This window comes from Canis lupus, chromosome 14 (assembly GCF_048164855.1).
Source record: "Canis lupus baileyi chromosome 14, mCanLup2.hap1, whole genome shotgun sequence".
In the NCBI taxonomy this organism is placed as follows: Eukaryota; Metazoa; Chordata; class Mammalia; order Carnivora; family Canidae; genus Canis; species Canis lupus.
In genome coordinates this window covers 29,655,685-29,669,820 of record NC_132851.1, presented here as the reverse complement: position 1 = coordinate 29,669,820, position 14,136 = coordinate 29,655,685, and the positions used below count along the sequence as shown (strand labels likewise).

At 44.6% G+C, this 14,136-nt stretch overlaps 1 protein-coding gene across 3 annotated transcripts in view; it reads left to right on the top strand.

Annotated features, from left to right (window-relative positions):
• Nucleotides 1–14,136, top strand: part of ADCY8 (adenylate cyclase 8) — a 214,681-nt gene that overhangs the window by 166,338 nt on the left and 34,207 nt on the right. For 2 of the 3 annotated variants that reach the window (XM_072774518.1, XM_072774516.1), the window contains 2 exons: nt 1,674–1,763; nt 12,158–12,330. In XM_072774518.1, coding sequence (XP_072630619.1) covers nt 1,674–1,763; nt 12,158–12,330 — 263 coding nt within the window. The remainder of the gene's footprint in view (nt 1–1,673; nt 1,764–12,157; nt 12,331–14,136) is intronic. The other variant, XM_072774517.1, reaches the window with a different exon arrangement.

The window sequence follows — 14,136 nt, the reverse complement described above, 5'->3', positions numbered from 1 at the left end:
GTAAGTCTCCTTATCCCCACCTTATGGCTAAGGAAACTGAGGCTCAGAGACATGAAATAACTTGCTAATAAGGTCTGTCTGACTCCACAACTCATGCTCATGCTCAAATGCTAAATTGTATCTCTGGGAGTGGGAGTGGGGGGAACGGAAATAAAAGAGCTGTCATTTCTTGAGCACCTACTATGTGCTACAGGTAGGTATTACCGTTCCCATGTGATGGATAAGGAAACTTCAGGAAGCTTGAGATCTTGCTTATGACTTTCCAAGAGTTCATATTGGATGTGACACATTGAACTCAGATGACTCTCCAGCTGCCATATTTATCATTTGCTTTTAATTTGGTGACCCATGTTTTAATGATTTCATTTTCTCTCTAGAATGGTAACATGATAGTGACAGCATTTTCTGTGATAATACATACAGTCGGTGTTGTCCATGACTTAGATTTTAGGGGTGATCTGTCTGATTCCAGGTTTTGAACTTGGCACATTGGGAGAGGCTAGGAGAGGCATCATCTTGTGGCTGAACCCATCATTGTGCCCTTTGGGCCCGAGGGAGGGTCTCCACAAATTCAGGGACCCAAACTGTGGACTCCCCCAATTGTCAGCCCATGAGTCGGAGGCTTATACTGCCTGAAATTAATTGTCCAGAATGGCCCAATAATTACCTAGAGTCTACGTTGCTCAAGCTCTGTGGTTGGCCTTGTCGTAAAGGATTCTATGGGATAAAGAGAAAGGAAAATCCTAATCTAATTAAAGTCATCATCTAATGACTATTTTATAGATTATTGCAATTGAAAATGGAAGTACTTAGGAGCATTGATCATGGCCTGCGGAGACGTAGCCAGGATCTCAAGTCTTGACGAATCAGGTATTTCCGGGGTGCAGGATTTGGAAAGAAGTTCAGTGACTCTAGGTCAGGGTTAACTCTGGGCCACCCATGCCACAAGGGTGCAGTAGGAAGTTCAGAGGCTTTGGAGTCAGATAGACCTGCGATCAAATCTCAGCTCTACCGCTTACCGGCTCGGTGATGCTAGACAAGTTACTTTACTTCTCAGAGTTTCATATTTTTCTATTGTAAAATGGGGATGAAAACAATAGCTACGTCACAAGGTGGTTGTGAGGCTTTTTTGTCCAAAGTGTCTGGCACAGAGGAGGCATTCAGCCCGTGGTAGCTACTCCTTCCTGAGCACCACAAAATCTGTAGCAATGTCTGGCCTAGGAAATGCACCCCCCACCCCGGCTCTCCTGCACCCCTTGCTAAAAGTCTTTCTGGAAGACGTGCCTCTCAGATCCCTGGAATCCTCCCAGCTGTGGATGAAGAGACAGGCTGCGAGCACAGCTCAGGCCTTCTCTCCTGCCATCTGGCTCTCTTCAGGGTCCCACAAGCACATCCCACTGCCCTATGCCTGGCTCCGTGGCTGGCTTATAAATGCTTTTTTCTGAGCCAGCACCTTCTTTAAAATGAAAGAGGAGATCCCAGCTGGCACGTCCATTCTGGAATGAAGCCCCCCTCCCCTGCCCAACCCCCCGTAGGGCCTGGTCTGCCCAGGCTCCTGCCGAAGCTCAGCAGTGACGCACACTCTGTTGCCAGCACTCGCACTGACTTTGTCGTTCCTGTGTTGTTGTGTTTTGTTTTGTTGTTGTTTTTCTTCTTTTTTTTTTAATCCGCAGCTGTGGTGTGATTTTGACAAGTCGATACCCTTGAAGAACCTGACTTTCAATTCCTCAGCTGTGTTTACAGATATCTGCTCCTACCCAGAGGTATTTATTCCCGAGCTCCCCTTGGCAAGACTTGGGCCTAGGTTCCTCCACCAGTTCCGCATGAGCAGGACTGGCTGAAAGGTCTCAGAAAGCCTTCCAGAGGCTGGCCTCCTTCTTCTGCCTCCTGCTCCTCCTGCCCCTCCTCCTCCTCCCCCTCCTCCTCCTTCCTCTTCTCTGCCTTCCCTTCTCACTCCTGCCTCTCTCCTACTCCCACTTCTAGGCTTTCCTAATTCTCCCTCTTTCCTCCTCCTCCTCTCTCCCTTACTCACCTCCACTCTATTCATTTTCCTCTTCCCTTTCCTTCCCTCCTCCTCTCATCCCCCCTCCTCATCTCGAAATCTTAGAGCAGAATGTGCTGTTGTTGCCAGCGCAGGGCAGAGTTATGGCTCAAGTGGCATTTGCTGTGTTAAAGAAGGAGGGAAGGAAGGACAAGACGGGAGGAGGGAAGGAAGGAAGGAAGGAAGGAAGGAAGGAAGGAAGGAAGGAAGGAAGGAAGGAAGGGGAAAGGAAGGAGAGAAGGAGGGAGGGAGGGAAGGAAGGAAGGAAGGAAGGAAGAAGGAGGAAAGGAAGGAGAGAATGAAAGAAGGAAGGAAAAGAAAGGAGGGAGAGAGGAGTAGGGAGGGAGAGCTAGAAAGAAGGAAGCTAGTGAGTCACAATCACCAGCAAACCACAACCGAACTTAAAGCAAAGTGCAGCACCATAGGGTCAGGAGGTGTCCCAGCAGAGATTGTCCCACCATCATTGTGCAAGTCTCACCCTCCCTTGGCCGCGGAGCCACAGGTCTGGCCCTGAGCCTTGGGGTCAGCCTATGGTGTCGGGCAAAGGACAGGTTTAGGCTGCGTTAGGTGCAGCCCAGACTTTTACACCTGGGGGCAGAAGTTCTGGGTCAGGACAGAGGACAGCTGGAAGGTCCTAACAGACTCTGGCCTGCCTCATGTCCTGAGGACCCAGGTAGACCCTTGTTCCCTAAGACTGCTCCACTGTTTGGGTGGGAGAAGGGCTCTGTGTTGTCTCATCTAGGCCCCAGAATCAGTGTGAGAAACATTCTGGAAAGGGAAGAAAGGCTCCTGCCACTTACAAGGTATAGAACGTCTATTTGATATGCAGAACATCATGAAATTCTCCAACTGTGTGGGGGAACAAGAGGTTGTCACCTCCACTTTCTAGATAATATAACAGAGGCCCCAAAAGAAACATGCTCAGTGCCACTCACCGCCACTCCTGCCTGCCTCCCTTCCTCCCTGACTTCCTTCCTTCCTTCCTTCCTTCCTTCCTTCCTTCCTTCCTTCCTTCCTTCCTTCCTTCCTTCTCTCCTCCTCTTCCTAATTCAGCTCACAAGACTAGGAACTGCAGTTGAAACCCTAGCTGGCTTGTTCTTGACCTCCTGCTTCTGCATCCAAGCTTGGTCCTCAGTTGCTAGGGAGGAACTAGGCTTTTCTTTAAGATGTCCAGGGCAGGATGGGACTAGCTGTCATGGGGGGACCTCCTCCCACCAAGTACTGAAGGATCACAGGCCTCATGGAATCTGTGGGACACCAGGTCCCTGAGAACATCTAGGTTTGGAGGGCATGAGGAGTGTCCTGGGAGGCAGTGAGTTGGCCAACCATCAGATCTGGAGAGCTAGGCAAAGCTGGATTTCACTGCTGGCTGAGCCCTTTCACCTGCTAGCAGTGGAATATTGAATCAGCTCTTATTCCCTCTCAACTTGAGCTTCCTTGTCTGTAAAGTGGGAAAAATAATACCCTCTTCATGTGGCTGTTGTGAGGTTAGGGAATAATCATGTTGTTGGGGTGCCTACCTAGACAAGTTAGCAGATATGGAGCTCCCAACAGGTCATCTGACGTGAAGCTGAGCTATTAATCTGGGCTTCCAGTTCACTCTAAAAAACAGTGTATCCCCTTAGCCCCAAACCTAAACTCAGGACCACAGCTCTCATGGGTTTGCCGGTCCTAAGAAAATGGCTTTTGGATGACATAGCATCATCTCTGTGCCTCGGTTTCCTTATCTATAAAATGAGGAGGAAAGTAGTACCTTCCTCAAGGGTGGTTGTGAGGATTAAGTGCATTAATCCATGTAACCTGTCCAGAGTAGCATCTAGCACAAAATACCTGCTCATTCAACATCAGTCATGATGCATTTATGATTTCCTGTAAGAAGGTTTTGAGCCTGCACTACCAATATATGTTTATCTCTAACTTACATTCCTGTATCACTGTGATAATGTATTGTGTACAGTATGGAACATATTCAAAAATTAGAAATGTTTAAAAGTGAGGTAAATAAGAGTTTCAGTACTTTCCTCCCACAACCAAAGGATCATCTTGCTCTGGGGTGAGTAAACTGTGGCCTCCAGTGAAATTCTAACTGCCACCTGTTTTGTAAGTAAGGTTTTATTGGGGCTTAGCCACACCCATTTATTACCAATTGTCTATGGCTACTTTGTTTTTGGTAAAGATTTTTATTTACTTACTAGAGAGAGAGAGCATGAACAGGCAGAGGAGTAGAGGAAAGAGAGCCCTCAAGTAGACTCCACATTGAGCCCAGAGCATGATGGGGGCTCAATCCCAGGACCCTGAGATCATGACCTGAGCTGAAATCAAGAATTGGCCACTCAACCATTGGAACCCCCTGGGTACCCCAACTATGGCTACTTTGATAGTACAATTGGCAGAGCTGAATAGTTGCAAGAGATGGTGTGGCCCACTAAGACAAAATGTTTGCCAACTCCTGGCATCATCCTAGATGCAGGTACCCCACTGGCCTAAAAAATGGGCATCTGGACTCTTTCCATTACCATCTACCACAAACAACCTGATTTGACTGACCGGTTGCCATCTTAATATATATGGCTGTGCCTCTCTACCTAGGGATTTATCTACCAAACAAGAAGGAATCAGACACTCAGACCTTGTAAAAGGCTTAATCTACACACAAGGCTGCCCAGTACTCAACACACATTTGTCTTCAAATCCCTTCATCTCTCTGAGCTTTGGCTTCATCGTCTGTGTACCTGACCTCTCTACTTCAACCTATGAGAAACAGGACTCAGTCCGAAAGCATGTGCTAGAAACATCATATAAATATGGATGATGTGCTATAAAGCATAAGAGGCTGTTCTAATATAGGGTACCAAGTATATTTTAGTATTGAACTCGAGCTCACCAATTACTCAAAATGGATGAAGATACAGTAAATGAGAGTGAAGAAAGTGGCATTCCAAGGAGGATGTGAGAAATTGTCTGGGGGAGGGAAGAGACATGGGTTTGTGAAACAAAAGCAGATCACACACACAAATGTAGAGTGTCATTATCTCAAACACCTGCACAGGGTTCTCAGTAGCCTCGATGGGAAGACCTCCATTTTAGAGTCAAGCCCTTTATTATATGCACTGGCACATTTGAATAGTCAGTTGTATGCAGGAGCAGTCCGAGCTTGCTAACGTTTTCAAGGGCCCGAGAGCCAGTCTCCCATAGGGTTGTCATTATCTGTGTCTTTGCTCAATAAATATTAACTGTCATGATGAATATGAGAGAAGAAAGAGGGGGATTGAAAGAGGCAAGAGGGAGAAAGAGCAAGAAAGAGCCAGAAAGAGTAAGAGAAACAATTACAAGAAAAAAAGAATACACGGTTGAGTAAATGAGCAAATTTTTTAAATTCCAGAAGTAATGATTAAAAAAAACTAGTGCCTTCACTTCTCTGCTTAACTCTTCATGTAGGAGTCTGAACTCCAAGTGGCTTGGAGGACACTTTATTCAGGGTGGTCAGAAGTCTCCAGCTGCAATGCAGGGTAAAATTAGGTTTTCCCACGCTCCTTGCAGAAGGAAGCCCACCAGAAAATTCAAACGAAGAAGAAGCATCAAATAGCTTTGTAGTAATTTCAGAACTTTTTCTAGTGGAACAGAGGGATGTTATATGATCTCTTTTTTTTCCTGCACAGAGCTAATAAAATGTTATGACTAAATATATAAAGAAGAACAATTTTTTTTTCCCAAATCACAAGCAATTTTTGGAATCGCCTTTCCCCACAAAGAGCGAAAAAGCCATAAAAGCACAGGGTGATCCAAAAACCAACAAGTCCCACCTCATTAAAGCTTAGATTTCAAGTCTTTAAGGACATTAACAGAACTTGGGAAAGATACCAGGTATGGGTGGCAGAGGCTGTGTGGTGACCTTGAATGAGCGAGGACTCTTCTTCTGCCATGTACTTGCTGTGCAGCCTTGGACAAGTCTCTTAACTACTCTGAGCCTTAGTTTTCTCACTTATATAATGGGGTTATTTGTTATTGTTTTGATTTGTGTTTTGGAGACCAACGTGGGTCTTGAACCCTGAGATCAAGACCTGAGCTGAGATAAAGAGTCAGCAGCTTAACTGACTAAGCCACCCAGGTGCCCCTATAATGGGATTCTTAATAATACCTACCTCATAAGATTGTTGGGGTGACAAATAGAGATGACATCCATAAAGCACTAATTAAATGTTAGTTTCTCCCTTGTCTCTTTCTTGAAGGCATTGGTAACAAGGGTAAAAAGGTGCTGCCCAAGTGGAGATCTGAACTTAAGGAAGATAGAGCAATAACAAATTTTTTTAAATGCACAAGGCTCCATGCTCCAAACATGGGTTTATCTACATGATCGTGTGTCCAGTGTATGACTAAAAACGTGAACAGGCTACATTTTCATAGCCTATTTCCCTTTCATCATATTGTTCTCCTGGCCTCACCAGTTGTTTCCAAGATGGTAATCACCTTGTGTTGCATCGACCTCAGGGAGCCAGATCCTTCCAGATTCTGCACTTGTTGCTCATGCTGAGGGGGTGGTCTTGGAGCACACACTCTATTCCAACAATGTCACCATGTTCCTCTCTGTTAATCATTCTTAGCTGACAGTGGATACTTCCTAGATGTATGTTTCACAATGTCAGATTGCTGTCCTCTCTATGGTTAATTGAAATTCACACTTAATTTCTGGAAGTCAATGGGATTCATAATCTGGCTGGACATCATTGCTTTTTTTTTTTTTTAACTGAATGGGAAAAAATCAGAGAGAGGCAAACCATAAGAGACTCTCTCTCTCTCTCTTTTTTTTTTAAGATTTTATTTATTTACTCATGAGAGATTGGGGGGTGGGCGCAGAGGGAGAAGCAGGCTCGATGCAGGGAGCCTGATGTGGGACTCGATCCTGGGTCTCCAGGATCATGCCCTGGGCTAAAGGCAAGTGCTAAACCACTGAGCCACCCAGGGATTCCCTGGACATCACTGTTTAGGAATCAAATACAGACTGCATTTTTGATGTTTTTTAAAAACAGACTCTGATAAAAAAAAAAAAAAACAGACTCTGATGATAATTTACAAAGATCTGAGCAGTCATCAAAGAAGCTCAGCCAAGATAAGGACATAGTCTTGCAAGTGAGTGTATTGACTCAACCAGTAAGCACCGCCAAGATAAGCATCATCCCACGTTTAAAAAAAAAATTATGTCATAATGCCTTTACATAAGAAATAGATACTGTGTAGGCTCTTTGATTAGTTTTGATTCATAGCTTTCCTGGGATAGTCATTATTTGTACATATCATCAATGCAGGTATGTCTTTCCAGGAAGGATTATAAGGTTAAAGTATTGACTGAGAATGTAGTTGCTTCTAGAAATATCTAGAACAGTCCATCTGCCTTCAGCCAAAATCAGATAGAAACATCTCATCTACTTGTGGACTTTATTTTTTTAAATATTTTATTTATTTATTCATGAGAGACACAGAGAGGCAGAGACATAGGCAGAGGGAGAAGCCGGCTCCCTCTGGGGAGCCTGATGTGGGACTGGATTCCAGGACCTCGGGATCTCGACCTGAGCCAAAGGCAGGCGTTCAACCACTGAGCCACTCAGGTGCTCCTACTTGTGGACTTTAAATGCAGTTTTGACAGGTTGAAGCTAACAACTATAATAAACTAGAGAATATTCACCATTCTTCCCCTCGTATGGGAAAAAGAAAGGCCAGTCATGGAAACCAGGATCTAGAATAAGCCAAAGCAGTCGGATTGTGGCGGAGCACCCAGGATATGCAAAATGTCCCTTTCCCCTGCCTTACACATTCTAGTAAAAAGCGGGTTGGTCATCTCCACCTGCACCCGTGGTGACCCCAGGATCCTGACACTGTCACTTCTGGGCCATGCAGGGAAGGGAGGCTCAGGATGAAGCAGAGCTACCTCTGTCTTTGACCTGTGTGCACTTCACTGCGCTGCTTGTACCAAGAGTTATAATTGAGAATCAGATTTTGTGTGAATCTGAAAGTTTGGATTCTTTCTTTGAAGGACACTAACTTCTGAAAATTGTCAGCTGTCTTTCCTTTTGTTTCCTGTGAGTTTATAACGCCACAGAATTTGGCAGTAACCAAATGGGCTCCAGAGCCCAGCATGTGTGACTTGTGTGGATCAGGATTCAAGTCCTTCTTCACATTACCACAGCGTGGTGTGCTCTTTATCAAAGATTGCTGGAAACTGCCTGGTCCCTAACATTTCTCATATACATCCTGCATTACTATTTTTCATCATTAAAACCTAGGAAGAAGCAGAGAACCCCATGACTATATGGGATGCAGACTTCTCGGGAATAGAAGGACTCACTGCAACAGAATGCATTTGACCCACTGCTTCATTTGATATGATCAGATTAAAGGACTTCACTGATGGAAATAATCCACTCCAAAGCAACATCCTTTCTGTGTCCAGATTTTGCACTGTTGTGATTATAGTGCATATAGAATTTTACATCTTGCTTTCCAGTATTATTTTGAAAACATTTTCTATACATTACCTTTGAAATGCTCCCCTGAAAATCTTTGTCTATGGAGATTTTTGTTTGGGGGAGGCTACATGTGTTTTTCACTCCCATCTCCTCCTTGTCCTCTCATACCCCCAACAATCTCTAATCAATGGTCTTATTTCTCTTCTTCCACAGCCCCTCAAACATGGGAGTCTCTATGGTTGGTCTCTGTATCTTCTGTCTTTACTTTTCATGTTCTGCTTGAGTGGTCTCCACAGCTGTGGAGTCAGCTGAACCGTGTCACCTGTGGTTGCCATGAGCTGACCTTCCTGAATCATCCTCAATACCTGAAGCTTGAGAAGCCTAAAGCTGAACGCATTTCCTTTCCTCATTCTCATTCTGTAGTTGGTTTTTTTCTGAGTTAATAGTTTAATCCCTGCTGGGATGCTTAGCACCAGTTCTGACTCCTCCCTCTTCCCACCTTCACATAAAACTAGACGTATCTCTTGCCCCATCTATCAAGTCGGTCCCCAAACTTGTCATTAAACCTTCAGCTTTTCTCCATAAATTACAATTCATCCTGTACTAGTCCACATGACAGTTTATTCCTAGAACACTGATCCATAATTCCATTACAAACCTGAAACCCATTTATGGCTCCTTGCGGACTGCAGAACAAAGCACAGACTTCTCAGCAGGGCATACAAGAGTTTTTGCAATGTGCCTTTGCCTTCTATCTCTGCCCTGCCACACCTGTGAACCCCTCATGCCCAGAACCCATTCAGGGGACCCTCTAGGAGTTGTGGAGCTTCTGAGTTCCTGGGCTAACTTCAAAGGACACAGACTATTTGTCATTTGATAGGAACATAGTCATTATGTTGGATCCTGCATCCTCCTAGGTTCTAGGAAACATGCAACTTAGAGGTCCAGATGCAGCTCAAAGAGAGGTTTTCAGAAAGTCATGAGACTTCTGTAGCTTCCTGTTCCTCTCCATTTCCTGATCCCACTCCTGCTAGTTATTCAAGCCAGAAAAGAGACAGAGGTTAAAGCTCCTGATGTTATTTATCCAAGGTCCTCATCCTTTGATGTGGCTTATAGCATCACCATAGGGTTCAATTTTATACTTCAAAGAAGAAAGTTCCCAAAACTGTGCAAGGCATCAGGGTGGTTCCTTTCAGTAGGAGGAGGGCGGCTGGCAGAGCTGCCAAGAGCACACCAACACAGTTGGTTGAGGCAACAAAAAGAAAAAGATCCATCAATCCATTGTGCAAATGTGGGACTGTACTTAACTCTTACGATTTCAGATGTCTTGGCAGAGGAAGAAGGAGAGTAACTCTTTAGAAACTTACCTGCCTGCTTATGTTACTAGCTCTCTTTATGATGAATTAGGTGGTTCTTTGATATACCCAAGGAGTTCATTCTGTAGATTTGTTCCTTTGTTCCTTTGCATGTATGTCATTCCATCTTTCTAGAATGTTCTCCCTTTCCCATTTTCTGTCATGTGAATCCTATCCATCCTGCAGATCCAGTTCAAATCCACCTGTCCCATAAATCCAAACTTATGTTCCTTCTGCCCCTGTTCGCCATCACATTTGATCATGTAGCTGGCAGAGCACTTCCCACGGCATATTGCTGTTGGTCTCTTGACATCTGCTTCACATCTTAGACCACAGGGTGTGGTCCAGGCCATCTCTCACCTTGGAATTCCCAATGCCTAGCAACATGCCCTGATTGTAGCAGCCACTCAGGCAATCCTTATCATACTTTTTAAACTTAGCTGTTGTGCCCTCATAAAGTTTTGTTCAAGGACATAATCATTTTTGACAGCTTTGATTTAATACTTGATGCATAATTTGCATTGACATAACCATGCACAACCCTTCATTAAGATGCAAGTAACAATGAAACAGGACACTTCAGGTCTCTCCACCTCTCCTCTCTCTGTTAAAATGATGGCTTTGTGGCATCAAGCTGAGTTACCTGAAAAATCCTGCCAAGGGAAGATCTTAAAGGAGAATTGAAGGAAGCTCATCCTCCATTTGAGACATGGACATAATTGGATTGATTAAGAAAGACAAAACTAAATGGTGCTCCAGACACAGAGGTCTTGAGGGACAGGACGCTCGCTGCCTTATTCATTTCTGAGTCCACCCAATGCACAGGAAAGACACGGGGCCTTTGCCCTCTCATCAGGGTGCTATCCACATTTGTTGATATCACTGTTGAAAGTATACATTAATGAGTTGATTTGGCTTAAGAACTCAATAAAAGTATCTTCCGTATTTGCTCAAATATTTCTAGAAGTTCTTATTGGTCTCTTCCACCCATGCAGAAACTGTATCTTTCTGTGATAGGAGAGAGGGGGCAGCCAGTTGCTACAAGTCACACATACAGGGACATGACTGCATGTGGCTGTCTTTGGTGCCACTTTCCAGTCGTGAGAATTTGAACAATTTACATAAGCTCTGTGAGCTTCAGTATCCTCACCTGTAAAGTGAGAATTATGATTTCCCTTGTGGCCAGGTATTTTGAAAATTGTAAGAGAAAAAGTTTATAAAGATCAAAGTACTGCCACCAAGTAGGCCTTGACAATGCCAGTTTTATTCTTTTTCCCCACTGGATAGTCAGAATCCAAACCTGCCATCCAGAGTGATACAGTGCGATGCTTCTGTAAGGGAAAGAGGCTGGGAAGGATCCCAAAGAAGGCTAAAATCTGGCTAAGCCAACTGACCTGTGGGGGCCATGCTAGCCATGCCAGTATTCCAGCTCGAGTGCTGCCAGCCTGGCCTTTTGAACAGCCACGTCTTGTACAAGGAGATTGATCTTGTCCTGGGGTGGGTGGTGTTGTGGCAGACAGTGTCCAGGGCACCTGGAGATGCCCACTGAGACTCCTCAGAAGAGAGGATGCTTGTCGGGGAAGTGAGGCTTAGTCACATGGATGAGCTCTGAGCAAAAGGACACGAGATGCAGAGCACAGAGGCCCAGGAGGATCAGGAAACAGCCTTGGGAGGCACAGGTAGATGGTGAGATGAAGCATATGTTGGGTTTGGAAAGTGAAGGAGAATCTGACTCGCACTGGCCATGTGAGCTTCCTACTCAGAAAGGAGAACACCATTTGAGGGGATGGTGAGCCATGAAAGGCCTTCGAGTCGAGGATTGCCATGATGAGGTCTGTGTTGTAGAAATTCCAGAGAGAGAAAGACAGTGTGTGTTCAGTGGGGGGTTGGAGACCACAAGCAGACAGAGCTGATGAAAACTGTTCTAGAACTGGAAGAGAAAGAGCTCAGAAGGGGAGGACTGCATGGATGTGAGCTCTCTGAAAGAAGTGGAGGCTACAGGTGTAGGGTGGCCTGTCTGTGGAACATGGGGAAGAGAAGGGCAGCAAAGAAGAGATTGAGGGTTGTAGCTTAGGGCTGTTGTAAATGGTCCCCAAACGCCAGAGAACGGAGGTTTTGGGAGGTGGTGAGGAAGTGATAAGTTCTGTTGGAGGCAATTGGACTTGAGTACAGCCTGAGGTCTCCAGACAGAGGTGCTCTGCTGCCATCTCCATCAGGAGACCCGTGAGCACCCAGGCCAAGGAAAGCCACCCTCCCACATTCCTGTTGAGTCTGACCACCTCCCCTCTCTCTGTTTCCAGTACTTTGTCTTCACTGGGGTGTTGGCCATGGTGACCTGTGCGGTATTCCTCCGCCTAAACTCTGTCCTGAAGCTGGCTGTGCTGCTGATTATGATTGCCATCTACGCCCTGCTGACTGAGACCATCTATGCAGGCCTCTTTCTGCGCTACGACAACCTGAATCACAGTGGAGAGTAAGTGCCCGCCATCACAGCTCAAAAAGCTCTCAACTCCTAGCAGGGAGATAGAACCATTGGGAAAATTATTGAGATGGTGTCACCAAAACTTGGGGACTGTTGAATGTTGAGTTCTAGTTCACAGCTCAGGCATTCGCTGGCTGACAAGTCTAGGCAAAATCCTTAGTTTTCAATTTTAAAATTTGGGCTGAAGAGTAACTGAAGAGTAACTCCAGTCTCCTCCAAACCTAATAATTTATGACTCCTTCCAATTTAGCAGCTCCAAGATGCATAGGGTCTGATTATAATTTGTCTGTGACAATATTAATAGTAGCAGCCACTGCGCATCAAACACTTGCTACATTCCTTGCACTGTATTATTTGCAAAATACAGGAAAGCACAAAAAATAAGATCTCAGGCTAGATTTTTAGACTTCTTGGGACAGAGTCAAAGATAAGGCAGATAAAGCCAGTGCAACTCCAGGACAGGGAAAGTGAAGGGAGAAAAGGTTGGGAGTAAAGACAAGCCAAAACGGTATTTTGTGCATTGTGAGGAGATTGAAAGGAGCCACTTAGCTCAGATGTCTCTGGATGGTCAGTGAGATGGGGAAGGCATCTCAAGTGGAGAAAGGGGGAGGAATATCCCAACTGGCTCCATCCCTTTCCTGTGTTTGCTGAGTCACAGCTCAGTCTCTGCATGAGCTTCCTGGTGACAGCCCCATGGGGAAACCAGACCCCACACCTGCAACATGGAGCCTCACCTGAGCCAGAAATGACAGAGGCAACCGGCCTCAGGTGTCGAAGCACAGGGCTTCCTGAGACCACAGTAAGGGGCCCACTGCATGAGAAAAAGATGAGGTCAAGATGGCCCAAATAGCTTCAGAAAATGTGCTGGAGACTAATCATATGAACATCTATGAACCAACGTCTGGAAATAAACAATGTGATAATGAATCATATTTACTTCTGCTTTCTTTTTTTAAGATTTATTTATTTATTAGAGAGAAAGAGAGAGAATCTCAAGCAGACTTCAGATTCTGCACTGATCGTGGAGCCCCATGGGGGGCTCGATCTCACAACCTTGAGATTGCCACCTGAGCCAAAATCAAGAGTCAGGCACTTAACCAACTGAGCCACTCAGGCACCCCTACTTCTGCATCTTTTAAAAGGATAAAGTATTTCAGATAATTTTGCTGAAGTTCTTGTTCCTGGCATTAATCTCCTCTTTCTCCTAAGGGCCAACTTCTAATGCACTTAATGTGTATCATTCCCATCTGTGTTTTTAAATACATATTTAGTTTTGTCTATATTATAAATTACTTAAAACTTTGTTTCATTGTCAAGGAATATTGCACTTTTTAGATACATATAGGTTGATATCCACAGATTTAGTTCTGCAGAGTGTTTCCACAATCTGCAACTATAATATGTTCTGATGATATAATAGGAGCGTCCCAAAACATACTTATCTTTTGACCTATTAATAGACATTCAGGTTATTAGCAGTTTTCCCTACTTAAAAAATGCTTCAGTGCCCATTATTGAAAACCTCTCCTGAAACTTACATCTAAAAGCAAACTTGCTGGATTGTGAAGATCTGTATTTTCCAGTTTATACATAATTACCAAATTGTATAAACAATCTCCCTCTCACAAGCAAAGGTCCTTTTGCTCCTTATTCTCATCTTATTAGACTTTTAAAATTCCTATTGAATTTATGAGTGTGAATTTTACAACATTATTTGTACATTATTGTACATCTTTGATCATGAGCAAGTTTGGTTATTGACCATTTGGATCTCCTTTTAGGTGAACTGTCAGGTCA